The following is a 21273-nucleotide window of genomic DNA, read 5'->3' on the forward strand; positions in this document are numbered from 1 at the left end:
TCACACATGCAGCAAGTATTAGCCTAAATTTTGAACTTCAACAATGAATAGGTGAGAGTAAATGATCCCAGCCAGCAGTGTAGTTAAAGGAGCAATATGTAACTCTGACAGGAAGCGTTTAAAATTGGTACTGTAGTGCAAATTAAAAAATGTGTAGAGATCTGTCTCCCCCCCCTCCTCTTCCAAAGAGTCTGTGCACATGTGGGATGCCATGTGGTGGACACTGAAGCTTCAGTGTTTATCCAGCTCTGCATCTGTCTTCAGACCTCTCTGTGTTCTAACCTCTCTCCATTTTTCAAAAGCATCTCCAAAACTGATCCTAGTTTTACAGTGTTTCTGCTCATGGAGCTTATTAGAAACATGCAGAGGCTTTTTAGGTCATGTAGAATCAGATATATCTGAACAAGTTCGCTTGCCCGCTTCCATCGCTGCAACACCTGTTGGTTTGACCTGATAACTGGTAGACACAGGGGTGTCCAAAGTTGGTGTTTGGACCCAGGCTCAAATTGTTGTAAATGAATGTTTTTAGACAGTTCCTGATGAAATAGCAAACAGGTCAGACTGTTACACACATATAGTGCTCCCTGGGAAATGCAGTTTTTAGATTCATTGTGATTTGAGGACCTGAAATAAGGCAGAAAAGAGTCTGAAAAATGATGAAATGTTGATGTATATACAGGCGCTTTTTCACAGGAAGTGATTTCAATAAATTGTTTAGCTGTCATATGACAAACAGAACCTAAACACAAAGGATCAGGAACAGTGAGGAAATAAAAACTGCAAGCACAGCAAAAGAAAAAAAGAAAGGAGAAGGCGAAGAGGCAACAGGACAACAATGTTGGGGAAGGAGGGGCAGAGGGAGGCAGAGCATTAGCAAAGAGACTAAGTATCTATTCAGTGACTGGGAACAAACGCAGAGAAAAACGAGCGACAAGAGGCAGCAGATGAGGATGAGACAGAGAAAGAGGAGGCACCTGTGCGCCGCGCCAGCGCTCCTCCCAGTGCTGCTTCTCCAGCTGTGTGTGCTCCACAGTCAGCTTGAGGCTGGACAGCTGGGTCATGAGCGACTGGTAACACACATGGAGAGAATAAGAGATGGAGAGCTAGAGAGAGCAGAGACACAGGAAGAGAGTAATGACAGGGGGGGGATTTGGAGTTGAGCGGAAAAAAGGTGAAGAGAGCGAGATGCAGAGAAGGGTTAGTGGAGAGGAAGCAGAGGGGATACAGATTCAGAGTGAAGGAGGGAGAGGAGGAAGGAAGCACTGTAAGCAGAGAAAGCAATGGCAGTTTGACCTCCTTTAAATCAACCAATGACAAATATTATGTCAGAAGACACTTCTTTGTTTATCAAAGGATCTTTAACTCAAAGCATGCTGCTCCTTTTCCTATTCATGACTTTTTTTAATGTTCCAAAAATCTATATGACAAATGAACAGTATGGCATTATGCAATATGAATGCATAGTATTATACTGTAGTATTGCCTCACTTTATGTTCCTGTAATTACTCAGTTTATCCCTCCAGTCATGACATTTCTTCTGAGCTTTGTGTTCCAGCTGAAGGTCAATGGAATGAGTGTTTGAGCCACCACTGACTACATGTATGTTACACAACACAGTTTTTTTCTTAGCGAAATGTTGCTTAGTGCTGTGCTCATGGTGGATTACCTTTGGGGCTTTTTAAAGAATATAATAAAGAGTACAGTCCAGACGTAAAAAAGGAATTCAAAGTGTCTTGAGATAACATTTGTTATGAATCGGCATTACACAAATAAAGACTGCTTGATTGATTGCTTGAGTGAAGCACACAATTTGTTATTTTTATGCAGAATTTTGAAGTAGTGGCAAAGACTGTAGCGATGTCATGGATATGCTCAGTACATTGCACATTACAAACTCTGTCACTTTTCCATCCAGACAGGGTGGGAATCTCTAACACAGATTCAATTAAAACTATACTGTAGTTCTTTTCCAACAGAGGCTAGTTGTAAAACACACAATTTATAATTTACGTGTTACATTCTGTATGTGCAACCAGTTCATAGAGATACCTTTGTGCCTCTCAGTTTCCTCTCATACTGGCCCTTCTCTCCCTCCAGCTCCTCCACTTTGCTCTTCAGTTGCCTCACTTCTTGTATCAAATCCTGCAGCAAAACAAAACACAGCCTCTCTTTAGTGGTCAAACAGTCAAGTGGTTGAGTTCACCTACTGGAAAACCATTCATATTGGTATAACCTAAATCCCAACAAAATGTCAGAGTTGTCAACATCACCCCACTGCACACATGCTTTGTATATATGGGAGAGTATTCAAACATGGGGTTCACATTCAGTGCAGTTATAAAGGTCTGCAGGGCTGGACAGAGCAGTGGTTAATATAAGAAACACCATCCTCCTGAAACTGCGTGCAGTTATCAACAACCAGGAAAAGGATGAACCTCAGGACCCAGATCAAGAGTGACAGCCGAACAAGCTGTACTTCTGCAAGCCGCACATCTCCATAGCCCACAGCATTACATATGATTACAGTTACATGACCCATCCACCTGGTCAGTGTAGGAGGAAACAGACAAAGGTAAACATTGTTAGTTGAGGGAGGAACCATTGTCATGCAAGTAAACCACATCAGATCAAATATAAACCCAAAAGCCTGCTCAGAATACAATTTGAGAGGATTCATTAAGAGAAAATCATGATCGAGGCTGAAATGTGTTTTTACAAATACTTCAAACACTTGAGGGGTTAAGATAGAAAGCTGTTTCTAAGTAGCTATACTCTAGCATCTACAGTATTGTAGGCCATACTCCTTCTTCTTATTACTCACTCGGCTTTAATAACACTGACCCCTCAAAGACATTGAAGTATTTGGAACACCATTCAAAAGTCTCCATATCTGCAAGAACCAGAGTAGTGCAAGACCCCAGAATCCTGCAGTAAACACACAGATACACTACAAGAGAGGCTGTTAGTTTGATTCTGTGGAAAGATCCAAATACCGGGTGGTTTGTGGACTGGTTAAAAGAGGAGAAGGGAAGGAGAGAAGTAATGATGGGGGAGGGAGGGGAAGAATTCATCCATCAAGTCTCCCTACGTGTACAGTCTGTCCTCCATTGTGGATCCGGACATCAGAGCCAGACGGGCTCCGGTCTGAGCCAGCTGACCTGACCTGCGGGCTGTGGCCCTGGGCTTGGCTGCCACTGGGCTCCCCCTGCTGGGACTCCCTCTCCTCCAGGGCTCGTTTCTCCTGGATACGAGTGCTGATCTCCTCCTGAAACTTGCACATCTGCTCCTGGAGCTCACTGATGAAGTTAACCACACACTGGAAGGGATGGAACCATGGAGGACAAATGAAGGGCAGTGAAGGAGATGAAGTGGTGAGAATGAGAAAAGAAGAGGAAGACATACAATAAGTTGTAAGGAGAGGAGAGCAGAGGAGAGGAGAGGAGAGGAGGAACAGACATAAAGTTCTCTGTTAATCTAGTCAGTATTCGGGACGACTAACTGACTAAACAATAAAGAAAACAAACAAAAATGTGATCAACAGATTTTATAGTAATCAATTGCAAAAATGATTCCAGGAGAGAAAATGCTGTTTTCAAGACATTATTGAATTTGTGGATGAGGAGGGGTTAGAATAATCTTATATTAAGAGGAAAAACATGTTGCAGTTAGAACACTTCTGAGGAATCAAAAGTCTGCTTCCCCCTAATAACAAACATGTCAACAAAGAGATATAGGTAGGGCATTGTGAGTGATGACCCGACATGCAGAGGTGCAGGAGAGACAACCTGCAGCGTAAAACTCAGCATGTGTTTTTGACTGAACACGGCATCTTATGTTTTCTCAATGCTTTGTCACACCTTGCAGCTTGTACAGTATCACAGCTTCTGTGATTAGTTTTGTGGAGATGGAGCTAAAGTTTTATGGGGCTTGTTGTTTGTCACACTCAGAAGCTCACAGATCAACATCTTTGTCAGTTTAAAAAAAACTACACAAACTCTTTTGAATGGAACGGTGCACTATTGTTGTTATGATTATTCTTTTACAAAGAACATTCACTGATGTGACCCGTCCTTCAGTGGATCACTGAAAAAGTCTTGTTGTTACAGAAACACCCTGAAACAGGATCAAAACCCAGAAGAGCAACAGATCAGGACAGGAAGAGACGTACTTCAGACAGACAGAGAGTAAACACAGACATCAAGTGACAGAAGAACACACTTTAAATGTGTATGTGAAACATACCATCATGTCTGTAACCTAGAAACTTTCCAGGGCTTATTATGAAACCTTCTTACAGCTTGTTAAATAAATGACAAAGTGCATGGTCAGCCATTGAAACACCTTGTTCCTGAAAAGCTGTTTTAGTGATTCAAAGAGTTCAGCAGACAGCAGTGAGTATGTGTTTGGTGTTGGACTGGTTTCCTGAGGTGAACGTGTTTGGCCCTCAGGAACGCTCAGCATGGATGCCTGTCATTCCTCCTGCCAGCCGACCGGAGCCTTGCAGCTGTTACTCACCACACACACACACACACACACACACACACACACACACACACACACACACACTCACACACACACACACACACACACACACACTCACACACACACACACACACACACACACACACACACACACACACACACACACACACACACACACACACTCACACACACACACAAACACACACACACACTCACACACACACACACACACACACACACACACACACACACACACACACAAACACACACACACACTCACACACACACTCAATTTGCTGACAAAAAATGTAGACGTGTCAGTTGCCATCGTAACGAGAACAAAGACAAACACCACCTCTGTACATCAGTACATCGGATATTTTGGATTTAGGTACAATGCATGTGCATAACATTAGACACTGTATCTTATTACTACACCAACTTAGCATCAACTTGTCAAGGTTTAAACAGCTCTGTTAGACACCAGAGGCACAACTGATTTTGAGTTTTAGTTGTTGAGGCTACCAACAAAGATATACACACCCAGAGAACAGCTGACAATCAGACTAAAGGTAAAGAATATGTGAGGATCAGACCAGTTTGGAAGTTCCCTTGAGTCGTAAAAGATCTGTCAAAGTCTGACTATGAAGAAGAGTACACAAAAAAATGAATATTGTAATTCACACCTAAAAAGAAATGTTAAACTGTAACCAAATATCATCCCTAATTTGTTTTCAAACTTTACTTATTGCACTTGATCCTCCACTTTAGCATGGACGCATATGGTAACAATTAAAGACAGTGGCTGGCTGACATCATGCTCAGGCTTTGGGGAGGCTAATGTTTGTTGGTCAGTAAAGGAAAAACCTGAAAAACTAACAACTTTGTCTTTCATGCCCATTAGCAAATTCTAGCATGGCAACACTATATATAAGAATATATCCACTATACTGCCTATCACTGTGAGACTGATAGCGTGCTGATGTTAGTTATCATTACTGTTAGTAGTTGAAGTACACAAGATACTGGGTCTTGGTACAATAGCCTTTTTTATTTTTTAGATTTTATTTTTGGGCCTTTTGTGCCTTCATTGTAGAGACAGGGCAGTGGACAGAGCAGGAAACCAGGGAGAGAGAGAGAGAGGGGAAAGAAGCCACAGGTAGGACCAGAACCCAGGCAGTGAGGGCCACAGCCTCCATATATGGGGCGCGCTTACTAACCACTACGCTACCTGCGCCATCACCATTTTCAAGACCCATTTTCTCCGCCTCTTCATGGAACTTGATTTTTACTCATTCTCCAACAAAAACAGGATTTTATTTTGAGAACAGTCAAAACACAGAAAGATGTGAAAGCACTACACTGCCTCTGCATTGTCTGATTTAAAGCATCAGTTCAACTGTTAACTCGACTTATTTCTACATTTGAAACTGTTAATGGCTGCCTTTTTAAAGTTCTTGTATGTAAATTCTGGTTTGTGTTAAACTAGTCTCACTGGTTTCAGTCAGCCTTATCTCTTTGCTGATGTGGACCTGCACATGCAAATATAATGTTTTCTGTTGGGTTAGTGTTTTCGTCATGCTCTCACTACCTTACTTTGTCGCAAAAAAGAACAGAAAACTGGCAAATTAAAAAAAAAAAGTTGCTCTGCCTGGCCATGATGGCACAGTACATTACCTGAAGACCGGTAATAATGAGTTTGAAAACATAGTTGTTATCACATTTTTACCATCAAGTCATCAGACCCCAGTGCTTGTTGGTTTTCAGCTCTGTTAGCTCGTCCCTGATTTGTTTCAGAAACCAATTGTATTATGGTAAGGCAATCAACTGCTTAATGTGGTTGAATGTCCAGAAAGTAAATTCAATCTTGGTGTTTTTTTTAAATGTATTTTTGATGATTTCCTTTGATATTTTTATTAGAATATCCCTCAGAACAATATAAGGAGGGCCTATTGTGCCTATCCAGTGTGTGAATAGGGGTGGTTGGACTGACTCATTTTCTCCCTTCCTTTGTCTTTGACTGAGACTCTATTCCTCAAAGTCCTGGTTGGTCTTGGTCTCTATACTCTCTGGACTTGGTTTAGTTGGTCTTGACTACAACACCACGTCACACTACACTAGGTTTTACAATAAACTATTGTGTAGTAGTATGGTCATGGAAGCCAAAACAACAGCACTACAAATATTTATAGTTTACTCATGGCAGATCTTTTTCCTAAACACAGCAGAAACAAGACACTAAAAATGATCAATTCAAGGATTTTACCCATTACAACCTATTTCTTTTAATAGAGTCCTGGACAAAAAGTACTTAAAATAAAACAACCTTCCCTTTTCTGTTTGGATCAGAATCTCAGTTGCATGTTGGCTTTGCAGTGGTAGAAAATGTTACAGGAGGAGACGGATCACATTAAGGATTTCAGAGGCGGTTGTCCCTGACAGTTCCATCCTGCAGGATTTGTAGTGTGAATGTCCTGCATGTTCACTTTGTGTGGTGTGCCTTGCAGGACAGACAACAATATTTCCACAGAACATCCTGTCATTCCTTATCTTTTCATGTGTCCATCACTGTCTCTCAACATGTCCCACCGTTCCCTCTCTTCCATTTCTCCCCGCACCCCTCGGTCCTCTCCCGCATGTCGAGCCTTCTTGTCACCACCTCTCCCTCTCTGTCTACTTCCGCTGATGCTTATCACGCTCCATCTATGTGTGTGTGTGTGTGTGTGTGTGTGTGTGTGTGTGTGTGTGTGTTTCACTGATGGGTGCAGAAAATAGGCCTCTGTGTGTACTGTATGTGTTTTTTTTTTTTTAATCAAAGCAAGACCATTGGTCCTGGATGCTGTCAGAAAATAAAAACCACACACATACAAAGGCACTAATAAAGAGGGATAAAACTAAAGTAGAGTTTGTAACTTGTGGTGCCAGTGTGGAGCAGCTGGGTACAACAATGAACAAAGTCTACACAAAGAAACTACTGAAGACAAGCATGGCAAATCAACCATTGTCTGTCTACTGCTTGTGTGCAGCATTCTTAAGTGTGTGTTTGTGTGTGTGTGTTTGTGTGTGTGTGTGTGTGTGTGTGTGTGTGTGTGTGTGTGTGTGTGTGTGTGTGTGTGTGTGTGTGTGTGTGTGTGTGTGTGTGTGTGTGTTTGTGTGTGTGTGTGTGTGTGTGTGTGTGTGTGTGTGTGTGTGTGTGTGTGTGTGTGTGTGTGTGTGTGAAGTTAGTGAGAAACATATATGTATGTAGCTGTTTGTACTCTCCCTTGCTGTTGTTAACCATAGCAGAAAAGTTGCTGGAGTAAGATGCAGCACCAAGCATTACACTATAAAAAAATTATATTCACAGTATCACAACAACATGCACTGAGCACACACTCACATGTAAATGTGAAGTGGATGCAGCCTCACCCCTGAAAAATTAAGCCAAATCTGCTGAATGCCTTCTTCATTGTGTTTGGTTGTACAAAATATACTTTATAGGGTCACCACTTTTTGATAATTAAATTTGTTTGAAGTCTGATTTGGGCTGGCCAATTAAACTTAAAGAGTATCACAGTTGATTGATTGATTGATTGATTGATTGATTGATTGATTGATTGATTGATTGATTGATTGATTGATTGATTGATTGACAGTGTGGCTTTAAATAACAGAGGGACCTTGCCAACCAAGCTAGCACTAGTATTAGCTCCTAACTTCATGATTGCAAAGCTCAGGATCTTCTCCATCTCTGCCCTTTGTTCACATATGATCATTACAGAGGCATGATGCTGACAGCCAAAACAGCCAACAGCGGACATCCAATCAATGGGTCAGGGTTGCTACATTTATTTATTTCACTCTGTGGTAGTTTGTCTTCTGGTGGAGAACTTTTTAATGCAATCTGAAACATGCCCATTGAGGCAAACAGGCCTAATCTGGAGTGAATGGATGTGGCTTGATCAGGTCTAAATAACAACCAGCCCCCCTACTGTCATCAGACCTGACTCAAATGTGGCTCGAAGAGTAAACCACATTACTTTAGCAATAAAGTAAATATTGTGTTTATGTAGGAAGACAACAGACTTAGAATAAGAACATTTGTTTTCAGGACATTTTAGAGACAATATTCAATTTCAAGGCAAATTAGATTTGACTCAGCATTATTCTATAAATGTCTGCATAACTTTTAGGAGGATGGTTACTTTTTGAGGTGTTGACTTTATTGTTTTATGAAAGCTGTTTATTGTGGCAGGCAGCTCGCTGCAGGGTTGTAACTGTGTGGAGAGGCCAGTTGATGTGATCTGGCTTGTTTCAGAGACTCAGCGCTGGAGCTTAAATCTCATCCAAACACATTTCATTCTTTTCCTCTGCCAGGGGAGTTGAATGGGGTGTGTGATCTTACTATTTGTTTACAATTTGTTTATCTATAGTGACAGATCTGACTAAGATATAGTGTTAAGACAACCTTCCATCAAATTGTTGGATTTTGGATGTCATTTAATTTTTTTTTTACCCTGTGCTGGCAAAGAGTGGAAAAAATCATCTTGTGGATTTGTTGCAGCTAGTGTTCGATGTTGTTAATATTTGGTTTGGCTCAGCGACGGAGGGAAAACTTTGACACCAGACAAATAAATGACCCTAAATAATCCCTTGATTTATTTTCTCTAAATATGTGGTGTTGGACTTTTTTAAATAACAAATGATAAATCACCTCTTAAAGTCATGCATTGTAGGGGGGAAACTTCATCAACTTCTCTTTGGAGACTAAACTTTTAGTGACAAATGTGTTAATGCCATTGATATGCCCAACAAGCAAACCACCAGGAACAAGATTAAAGTATAACATTCCTGACAATCCATTAAAATGCTATCAAGAGACCACATATATATATTATTAAGATAAATTTTACTTCTATTTTGACAGGAAATTTCATGGAGGAACAATGTTTCATATTCAAAAGAGACTGGTTATGAACAAAAGAGACAAACACAAAATCAGACCGGCAGAACTAAACCTATATTTATGCTGTTCAATTCTTCTCTCACAGTAAATGTTACATGAATATAGTGTTACGTATAGTTCTGTAGTGTCGGACGATATTACCCTTCATGATGGCTTTATATGTGATTTTTTGATCCAGCAGATGTCGCCCTTGAGCACCAGCATGAAACCAAAACAACTCGCGGTGCATTGTTGTGTTAGCATGCTAATGCTAGTGCTCTTTATTATGCTTGTATCTTCACACTGCATGTATATTTACGTTATGAGCGTGGTCTAGAAACACAGTTAAGCAGTGAGTACAGTATGTTATTCTTCTTTTCTCTAGTCCCTCAATTAAACAACTTTTATATGTGAGGGGAGGAGTCAGCCGGCCGTCCGGGCGATGTAAACAAAGTGAAGATAGGACTCTGAAAACTCTGAAAACATCACAGACAGTGGGACTCGGGTGTTACACCCATTGTAGACAGTCATGACTCACAGAGTTATTTTCAGAGGATATACTTGATTTCTATTATATTTAAGTGTGAAAAATCACATAGAAAGACTTTAAACAATACTTCAGTGTATTTAGTCAGAATTGTAATACATGCATAAATGTTGTTTGTAATCTCTTCTATAAAACTTGGTTTACATCCCAGAGGTTTGATGATTCAGTTTTTCCATGTGACTGATTCCTGCATTAAAAATCTTGTCATTTATGATCATTAGTTATTCTTACATACTGTTGCTTAAGTTCATGAAAGACCACTAATAAAAACAGACTTCAAAGCAACAAGTGCTATCAACTAGAAACCCATTCATGCTGATCGCTCTCTCTTTCTGTCTCTCTCTCTCTCTCTCTCTGCCTACCTCTCAGTGTGGAGCCTACTATATACTGTATGCATGTTTCTGCTTACTTCCATTCAGAAACAAACAGCAGTTCAGTTGTTTATTCCTGGATCAAAGTAACCTCAGTCGTGCTATTGCTCAGTAAGTTGAGCAGCATATGCATGTTTAATATAAAGAATCACACACACACACACACACACACACACACACACACACACACACACACACACACACACACAGGTTTGTTGATTTCCATACCTCAGCCTTGTTCTGCTCTGTCTCTGCTGGTGTATTTGTCTCCTCCATGCTGACGAGCTTCAGTTTGAGGTACGACACCTCATCCACGAGATCCAGCTTCTGAGTCTCTAGACAGGTCCTGCTCATCAGCTCCTTGAAAGAAACATACACACACACACAACTCGGTTATTTACAGTAAAAACAACACTTGAATAGCTTTTAGAAAACCACAACTGTAGAAAATACAAACATCAGAGGTTAAGTTAACAAGAAGTCAGCGTACAACTCCACTCCATACAATGTTCTTCCCACACTAACAGAACAGGCCAGGCTGGGGGCCCAGACCCCTCAAAGCTAAATATACACACTCACACACAGGCGAACCAGGGACTCTATTAATATATCACTGTGCTTCTTTGGTATGGGAGAGAGGAAAAAGAGTCTATCTAAAAGAGAGAGACAGACAGACAGGCCATCGAACATGAAGAAGTGTTTCTCTCTGACTCATAGTAAACACACAACTCTTAGCCAACTCTCAGCGTCACTGTTGCTTTCATTTCCTCATCTGAGCAGCTAATCCCACTTCCTCTACTCTGAATGAAAAACTTAAGTTGCATTGGATTGTTCTTTAAGCCTCTGACACCCTTCTGTTTTAAATCATTCTTGTTGAGATGAAACATGTCAGAAGGAAACGGGGGAAAAACTTGAGTCTGTGAATAGTCTCCCCTGAGTGGGATAAACCAGATCTATGTGGTACAGAGAGACTATGATCCATTCTTCTTGTTGGTATTTGAAACAAACCAGAAATGTAAGTCATTTTTCATCTGATTGATACAGTTACAGTTTAAACACTTCCTGTATCGTTTTCCCCCGAGGTATATATCAACATGAATAATAGAATAACAAAGATGAAATCGCTTCAGACACTTTTTTATGATTCATAAAACAGACAGGTGTGTATATTCATGATAGCAGGTTCTGCGAAGATGCTGATTCACACTCGATGTGTTCAGGTATGATTTCATTATTTGGTCATGAACTAAAGAAATTGACTTGTTTAAAACTTTGACTTGATGATGAAAGATAAGTGGATCACCAAAGTTCAGATTCATCCTTTAGGCCCCATGTGTGTATAGCTTTAATCTTAAACTATAATTAAATCATTTTTATTATTCTAATATATGAACACACTTTTGTTTGGTATTGTCTTGTACTGATGAGTATTTTCCATCCCTGTTGTTTTAAAATCTTTCTGTCTGAAGGAAGTGTACGTTAATAGGTTTATAGGTGTCACATTTATTATATCACTGACATCTCCTTTTGACCACAGACGTATAGCATACTAAAGAAAAGATAACATATGTCAACACCACAGCCACAGACAGACAGCTAAAACCCCATAATTACTCCAGCTCAGCAGCCCAACACATACACACACACACACAATCTGCTTAGTTATGGCAGATGACTGTCAGTTTGCAATCTAACACCAGTGTCACTTACAGCAGGATAAGCTGCAGTCTTTAGAGGTAATTTATCAGAACTCTGTGGCCAAGGCCCACAGCTCAGCTGCCTGACATCTGCTTTACTTTAATCATGAGAAGCAGCATGTGACAAATTATCATCCTCTCCAGAGCATTTATAGATCTCTTTAAAGAGGCTGCAGCCATTTGAGAAACTGAACTCTGGAAACCTTTCTCACTTCTCCGGGCAGCTTTGGCTCAGTGGAAGTCGTTTGTCTATAAATCAGTGTCGGGGGGTTCTGTCACAGCTCCTGCAGTACAAATGTCGAAGTGTCCTTGGGCACAACACTGAACCGTTAACTGCTCCTCTTGGCACAGCCAGCAGTGTTTGAATGTGTGTTAATGGGGTTAGTTAGTAATGATGGCCTCTGATTAGCGGCCCCCTGCCATCAGTGTGTGAATGGGTGAACGTGACATGGAGTGTAAAAATCACTTTGAGTGGTAAGGAGTCAGTGCAGTCTATTTACCATTCATTTTACCATTTACATTAAATCAGGGCTGAACCTTTAACTCTTAACATCAGAAGACTGTCATCTTCAAAAAAATGAAAAATTAACTTTTTGAAAGACTTCCAGTCTCCAAAACTATGTATTATACATGTGTTCATTATTTTCCCAGCTGGCATTAGAAAGCAGTTTGTATCTGCATATGCTATCTGATTAGCAAACAAATCTAGAAAAAAACCTTTAAGGCTACCTTACTACGCCTCTTCCTGATAGCAAAAGCAACAGGTTAAGCTGTACCTTGTTTGATCTGATCATGAATATGCTAGGATTGAAAGAAAACAAAATTACTAGGAGAATTGCTGACCCTGATTTAATGTTGATGATTGAAATCAAAAAGAAAACGTTATGCGTCTATACATTCATTTCTTCTGTGCCTGTAAAGTCCCAAGAGGACATGTAGTCAGAGTATGACTTTATGTGTGGGTGGATCCCCTCTAGCATGAAAACACAGAGAGCGAGAGAGAGGGAGAGAGGGAGAGAGAGAGAGAGAGAGAGGGAGAGAGAGAGAGAGAGGGAGAGGGAGAGAGAGAGAGGGAGAGAGAAAGAGAGGGAGAGGGAGAGAGAGAGAGAGGGAGATAGAGAGAGAGAGGGAGAGGGAGAGAGAGAGAGAAAGAGAGAGAGAGAGAGAGGGAGATAGAGAGAGGGAGATAGAGAGAGAGAGAGAGAGACAGAGAAAGAGAGAGAGAGACAGAGTGCTGACTAAGGGCTATTTCTTATTAGATTAGTTGTGGTTCCCACAGCATGTAGTAGCCTTGCGGCACAAGAACACAATGTTACATAGCTATCTCTCTTTTCCCCTTCGCTCTCAATCAAACACACACTAGAAAGTGACAGTGACACAGACGGAGGGCATCAAGCCATTAACATGATGTCACCTTTTAAATCCTTCAAACTTCCTTTCTTTATATTGAGGATAATTAAGAGTAGCAGATTTGGGAGATAACAAATGTGTAAAAAAGCAATCGTACCTTCATCCCTGTCAGCAAACATCTCATATCACCTCAGTTATTTGGACAGCTGTCATTCGCTTTGAAAGGGAACAAGCAGACAGAAAGACACCCACCCACCCACACACTAACACAAACTGAGACAACAGCTAAAGATAAGTCCAATAAAACCTTCAGAGTGGATGGATTGTTGGAGGGGGCAGCCTGCTGCTATGGACCCCCCCCCCCCCCTTTCTGTGTCTGTTTTTTTAGAAGCCCAGGAGGTCAAACCATCATAGGCTGGACTCTCCAGTAGAAGGAGCTCCCCCGACCTTCAGTGAGGTGATCTGGCACTACCATCCAACGTCCCTGACGCCCAGCCACCACCATCAGACTGTTTCATCCCCTAAACCACCGCCGTCCTTATTCATGCACGGCCTGCTCCGACATCCACCTCAGCGGCAAGGAAGTGTGGACAATAGGAACGCGAGGAATACAAAGGAGAAATCCTTCCTGTGTCTTATTCCGTCTGCTCCTATCACATTTTCATGGTCTTTTACCTGCTCTTTTGTAAAGCATCTGGAGATAACACTTCTTATGAATTGGAGTTAAACAAATAAAGACTGATTGATTGAGAGAGAGAGTCAGACCTCCAGTCATCATAAGGAGGGTCAGGTTTAGTAGAAAGTGGAGATCTACTTTCAGTTTAAAGTGGCATACAGAGAAAACAACAATGATTGCAAAAATTAGCATTTATTTAGCTATGAAGGAAACTGCATCTATTTCACTGTAACTGCAGCATGGTATATATATATCATGCTTTACAGTAACAACTGGTACAAACAGAGAGCAGGATTGTGCAATAAATAAAGAAATAAACAAGAGCCACTTGTGACTCCTGCATTTTTTTTTTCATGGCCGTTCTTGTTCAGAACAGACATCATGGATTAGTGGATTATAAAAGCTATCTGGATGAAGAAGATAAACGTCACAATCCTGGTGTAAAACTTATTTTGGGTCTTTGGCCTTTTATCCCCTTATGTCTTGACAACAGGGAGGACAAAGAGCCTTTTGAGGAGTCCAAACAGAGGGTCGATTCTGTGATACACAGAGATGTGCTCTTGTTGTTCCCAGCCTGGCAGATCTCATGACCTCATTACTGACATCAAGTAAAACAGCTCCAATGTCTTGAAGATGTTCAAACTTTCAATTCCTTAAACTTGCAAGTAAGTTCAAGTTTGTTCTCAAGTTAAAAAGGTGTTGATTTGCTCAAAACACTCCTGTGCGTGAGGCTGTTATTAAACCCTATAGTACAACCCTGTCCCAAAAAAAGTTGGGAAGTTGTGTAAAATGTAAATAAAACACAATGTGATGATTTTCAAGCATAGAAATACAACTTATCTATTGTTGAAACTGAGAAATGTTCTGAGAAATTCTTTTTTTAGAAAATTATTTTTCAATCCTAAATTTGATGCTAGCATAACGTTTCAAAAAGAGTCTGGACAGTGTTGTGTATCCCACTCTGTTGCATCACCTCTTCCTGTATCAACACTGTATGCATTCTGGGAACTGAGGAGACCATAGGCTGTTATTTTAAAGGTTGATATTTAAATGCTAATAGTATCACCTTTTCCAAAGTTTACTTTTAGTTTAGTGTTTGAGCTAGTTTGCTTAAAAGCACTAAAATGAAAAACATTTGTTCCAACCATTAGCAGAATAATGACCCACAGAGGCTCCTCCAGTCAAGCTGGACCTGAAGAAACCTTTTCGATTACAAGTGAAACCTCTTCAAGAACTTGAACTAAGTCTAGTTTCCTTGTGGCTCAAGCTTTGAATGACCATGAACTGGATGAAAAAGAGATCATCACAGACTTTTGTCTAATCATGTTTTGACCAGAGAGGACGGTGTGTTGTAGTGTTGTGACCTACAGCTACTATTTGTTGTTGTTGGTGTAAAGCCCATGACATATCAGGACAGGTGAGGACTCAAAGGAGGTCAACATTATAAAGTCAAACAGGAGAGCCCTAAACATGGCCACTCCTTTATTTATTCATTTCCAGCAGCACCTTACTTCTACCAGCTCGTCTGTGTCACACTGTGTGCATCCTGTCTGACTGCTGACAAAAAGGAAACATGCTCATGCCGTTACAGGAACATATATCACATTATGTCTGAAGCAACATTTAACTTTTATAGCTACTGTGGTATTCAGTTGTTTTTCAGTTAGGAACATTTCAGAACATGTGTTTGTATTATTATGGGAAACATTCAATTGTTTAGTTGTTTAAATAACCAGTCAAACTGAGTATAAATTGTGATCAGTGAACTGAGCCCTGATTAGTCTGTGATCTCTTGTAAAGATGGAAAGGCCCTTTTTTTGATTGGGCCTGATTTCTTCCCCCCCAGTTTAAAACCTCCGACTAATTTTAGGGTTGGCTAGAAAAACCAGCAGATGAATTTCTTTTGTCGACAGTGTGAGAGAGGCGATCATAAACTAGAAAATTGGAAACCTATAGAAGAAAGAATTTGTAAAACAAGTAGAAATAGAGGTCCACTTTGTCCTCATCTGCCCGCTGCATGAAGCTCCCTGTGCCAGGTGACAGCAGCAGAGCCACACAAGGATCTAATGAGACTTTGATTAGCATAAGAGCCACAATGTATACATTTAGCAGCTCTTTACTGGTTGGTATCTTATGAGACAAAAGGACTTTGGCAATAACGGTTGTCACCATTCATGCCAAAAAAGCATCTAAAACTTGAACCTGAGAGACTAGTGAATTACCTGAACAAACAACAGTAATTGTTGGACCATCATTTTGAATTATAGCTGAAATGTTTGTGAACTTTAAGTTATAGGAGTTGCAAAGTCTCGATTTTACTAAATGGCATTAGACCATTAAGAACGGCAAAGAACTTCTTTTGGTATAACTGAATTAGTATTGTTTAATTGCTTTGCTTAAATTTCAGTCTTAACAGAAACTGCATAATGAAATAAAAGTGACCCCTGCTCATCTGACAGATGGATAATACCATATGCATCATCCAAATATCTGCTGCTGCATCATTTCTGTCTTCTTTGATTTCTGTTCATCACATAATTTCACAAAGTAATGTCGCATTTAAGGGTGTTCAGGACAAAGAGTCCCTGTGAAATCAACCATTAAGTGGTGAGTTAAATATTTCTGAAACTTGACATTTTTGCTGACATCTTTACAAAGGGCAGAAACAACAGAAGTTGAATATTGGTGAATGATAAATACAGATTTTGTTGATTAAAAAGTCTTTGAAATACAAGAACAATGTAATGTCAAATAAACAATGATTCCTATATTTGGTCTCTGTCTTAGTTACTTTGTATTTCCAGCATTATTTTTCCACACACTAGTCTTTTGGTTTGTACATCGCTGTTTCCTTTTCATGGTGCTTTCATGACTTAAAACTTGAATACTGAGCACAAAGTGGACGGTACTTCTCAAATTAGGAGGGCCACTCGACGAGCCCCTCTGGGTTTATTTGGCTCCTCCAGCACATTTCTTTCAAATTGTATATTTTGTTAATTAACTAATCATTATGTACTGTCTGTTTTTCCATTGATCTATTATGTTTATGTTTTTTTGTGCAATAAAAAAATAAATAAAAATAAATTATGGTCAAAGTCTAACAGGATTTGTTTTTAAGCAGCAAGAAAGTATCAGGAGTGTTTTATATCACCAGGAGGTCTGTGAATGATCCCATGCATGTTTCATTTAACAGAACCAGTAATATATTGCCATCTTAAGTTTGAGTCGAAATTGTCAAAAGGCTTCTGTTGTTGTTCAACACCATCAGGTTTACCGATATATAAGGGTTTGTTTGTGTGTGTGTGTGTGTGTGTGTGTGTGTGTGTGTGTGTGTGTGTGTGTGTGTGTGTGTGTGTGCATTACCTGTTGAAGCATCTCCTCTGTGGAGGCCAGTTTTTGTCGGTGCTCCTCCAGAGAACTTTCCAGGTCTCTGATCTTCTCTCCCTGAGCTTCCACCTGGTCAGTCAGAACGCTCACCTAATGGGAGACACATTCATTATCATCAAGTCACACACTGTTTGAGCAGAGCTAAACTGTCCAACAGCAAAAAAAACACCCCATTGTTATCACATACTGAAACCAACGCACACATGCATGAATGAACACACACTCACACATACAGGATCATTTATCTTTTGTCAAATACCAAACTTCACACAGACACAAATTCAAATGTCACTTTATTCCTGCATCATCATCATCATCATCATGTCTCTGCTCTGCTTCACACTGAGCACAAACACATTCATGATGCTGGCATACCCAAACTCTAAACCACACACTGTTTTCAGCAGCATGTCACTCAGGAATGTGTTACACATTTACTAAAATCTCCCTGACAACACACTCAAAGTCAAGTGAAACAACTTTTCTTTCACTTTCTCTCTCAAACACACGCACACAAACAGCTTTTGATGTTCTCCTATTCTCCTTGCCAACTCCCTTTGACAGCAGCTGATTTTCTGTCACTTCAGCTTCCCCGACTTTTACCCTTGTAGCCACATCCTGTCTCACCGTGCTCAGGCAATAAAGCACCTCCTTTAAAGTGTAGGGCTCAACATGTATCAAGATCCAGATTTCAAAGAAAACAGAGACGTGTGTGGTCACAGGGAGGAGACAAGAGAATGATCAGGAAGAGTGTGTCAAGAGATTCCTCGCAATGACTCTCTGATCCATAAACAAGTAAATGAATGAGTAACATTAACTGTAAGAATGCTTCATCAGAAAAAAAAAGTAAACTACTAATACGCTATATAAGGGTGTACTACCACAAACATTAAAGACAATGCATGACTTTTAAACAGTAGGAATTCACTTTGTTGTAAACAAATACCCTTACCTCTCTGTGCTCTGCTACTGAGTTTCACACACACAAATAAAAGTGAAAGTTCCTTACTGCGTGACAGAGTGAGCACATGCTAACAACTTAAATAACGAGTTCTGAAAGAGACGCAGGTGGAGAGAAAATAGCAAGCAAAGAAACTTGAAGATGGGAACCTTTCAACAACCAGTCAAATCTTCTGTCAGGAAAAATAAGCCCCGGTCACTTATATATCAGCCAATCACAGCAGGTCTCCGTTGAGGAATGTGTAACAAGTAGGCGTGTGTGAGCATTGGAAGTGGTTAGACATAAAATATGGACTCTTTGTCAACTTCATAAACAGCGTCCATCAGGTGGGTGATGCACTTAAACATTTAAGTAAGATAAACTCACATAGACTGAGAGTGGAAAACAAACACACAAACACACAAACACACAGGTGATGAGAGCCTGAGGGACAGTTTAAAAACAGTGTTTGAAGAAGGAGGAATGTGAAGGCTGATTGTGAAAATCACAGCTGTATGAAGCAGTTATTAAAATGATCTAAGAGCACAGAGAGCCTGTTGACACCATGCAGGGTACAGGGTTATAATCTTCTGCTTTCCATGGCAGAGCTGTTGGTGATAGTTACTCAATATGCCGTCAGTGAACACATGCAAAGACAGTCTGAGGTGTCGGGGCATGTTTTGTTTTGAAATAACATGAAAAAGTACAAAGATAAGAGATGGGTAACGGAGACGTATTTACAGTGTGGCACCAATCCACGGCTTATTTACACACAGAAAGGATGGAAAATTACTTTGTCAAAATAAACAGAAATAATCTTAGAACACAACTGAACTGAACATGAGTGATTGAAGATGTGACTCCAGTTGTTTGTGATGTTTACACTTTTGATTTGTTTTTGGCAGGAGTGGAACCAGACAAAAAAACACTCTGCTGTTTTAAATTCAAACAGTTGTCTTTTTTTTTTACCTTTATTTAAACCCATAACAAAGGAGGTTGACAACAAACATTGGAATAAAAATGACCACAAGTTCCCAGTTACAAGTGAACCAGGGACATTAAAGGTCATGCACAGGTGGCTGTACAAGCTCATATGCAATGCTGCGTTTTAGGTTTCTAACAGAGGCATTCACTGATACTGGTTTTGTATGACAATGACTCTAAACAAACCGTCACTATGAATATACATATATGTATATATATATTATTTAATTGAAATGATAATATACACACACTTATTTATGTAAATACTGTAATTGACATCTTAATTGACTCATCTGTCACATAACTGCATTTTACTTATCATGTTACTTCAGCATCTTTTGCACTATTCACCACTTCACTGTTTCATATTTAGTCATGTAAATATTAGTCTTTTCTTATTATGTTTATTGTTGATATTTAATGTTGTATCTGTACATATGAGAGTACAGTTCACCAAAGTTAAATTCCTTGTGGGCCATACCTGGCCAATAAATCTGATTCTGATGTTAGAAAACTGTCTTTGGGGCGGCTGTGGCTGAGGTGGTAGAGTCGGTTGTCTCTCAATAGGAAGGTCTGGGGTTCGATCCCCAGCTCCTGCAGCCACATGTCCGATGTGTCCTTGGGCAAGACACTTAATGCAAAGCAGCTCCCGCTGCTTCGTTGGCGGTGTATGAATGTGTATGAATGAGTTAATACTGATGGACACTTTACAAAGCAGCCTCTACCATCAGTGTGTGAATGTGTAGGTGTGACCTGCGGTGTAAAAGCACTTTGAGTAGAGGGGAATTTAGAAATGCGCTATAAAAGCATTTTAAATTTTAATATTTAATTTGAATGTGGGCTTTGATTTTCTGCGACTATCTAAGTAAAGAGAACTTGTTGGAATCGATTCATGTACTAATGATTTACACTTCAGAGAAACAAACTGTGAAAGAAGCAGCAACAGCCTCAAAAACAATGACACACACACACACACACACACACACACACACACACACACACACACACACACACACACACACACACACACACACACACACACACACACACCTGTAGCACCAGAGACTCCTTGTCTCCCTCTAGGCGAAGCAGTCTTTCTTGGTAGGTCTCATTGTTGGCCGGAGTGCAGAGGTTCACCTGGTTAAAGGCACAGAAATGAAAATGAGTTAAAACAACTGAGTGTTACTATTTTTAAAGGGAATTTAAGCCACTTTGTGTGAAGAAAATCAATCACTAATGTGTAGCATCCACCGATCCAATATGACTGAATGCCACTTAAGCCTTTCAGAAAATGGTTATGTAGTCATTTTGCAAAGTACAGGATGCAAAGGAAGACAATTGTAGTCCAAGCTGACGTTGCCTGTTTTTCTGTTATACAGTTATAGAGTGTAATACATTTATACAGGCAGATGGGATGTTGGTCCACTGATGTGCAGAACCAATCTGGGCACAAAATGCTAACACACTCCTCCTGCACAACTAAGGAACAGAGATGCTGCTGTTCACATAGAGAGATTCCTCTGAAAGCACATGATGAAGGGTTATAAGAGATCATCTGACTTTCCTGACTCTCACTTATCCACTGTTACCACAGCATGAAATGGCAACATTTTCTCCACAGCTTGTGAAATGATTTTCACAGGACCAAACAACTATGTCCACTACAGTGCCAAAAAATATGTCTAAAAAAAGCTGAAATGGAAACTTTTTTTAAAAAGCCAGACATCCTAGTGAAAGAGAAAGAGCTGTGTCAGGCTCTGTCTAGGAATAGCAACCTCATGTTATATAAAATTGCACCAGCACGGCAAAGCACTGATTTCTTTTGGTCAGATGTAATTTTGCCAGTTTGGGGGTTCATACAGCTTTTAAGAATATGGCAGAAAAATGTGTACTGCAGCTCAGGATGCAAAAATA

At 40.1% G+C, this 21273-nt stretch overlaps 1 protein-coding gene and 1 long non-coding RNA gene across 2 annotated transcripts in view; one reads left to right on the plus strand and one right to left on the minus strand.

Moving 5' to 3' along the window:
• The window catches only part of ppfibp2b (PPFIA binding protein 2b), an 88103-nt gene that overhangs the window by 17835 nt on the left and 48995 nt on the right, over positions 1 to 21273 (minus strand). Inside the window, exons 4-9 of the mRNA XM_061036833.1 lie at positions 20410 to 20496; positions 17412 to 17525; positions 10554 to 10685; positions 3090 to 3317; positions 2051 to 2143; positions 975 to 1103 (exon numbers count right to left, since the gene is read on the minus strand). Of these exons, the coding sequence (XP_060892816.1) occupies positions 975 to 1103; positions 2051 to 2143; positions 3090 to 3317; positions 10554 to 10685; positions 17412 to 17525; positions 20410 to 20496 (783 nt within the window). The remainder of the gene's footprint in view (positions 1 to 974; positions 1104 to 2050; positions 2144 to 3089; positions 3318 to 10553; positions 10686 to 17411; positions 17526 to 20409; positions 20497 to 21273) is intronic.
• On the plus strand, positions 11138 to 15240 carry LOC132973393 (uncharacterized). Its single transcript, XR_009672996.1, has 3 exons — positions 11138 to 11340; positions 13761 to 14713; positions 15200 to 15240. It is a non-coding gene; the product is annotated as an uncharacterized LOC132973393 (long non-coding RNA).

This window comes from Labrus mixtus, chromosome 4 (assembly GCF_963584025.1).
Source record: "Labrus mixtus chromosome 4, fLabMix1.1, whole genome shotgun sequence".
NCBI classification, from domain to species: Eukaryota; Metazoa; Chordata; class Actinopteri; order Labriformes; family Labridae; genus Labrus; species Labrus mixtus.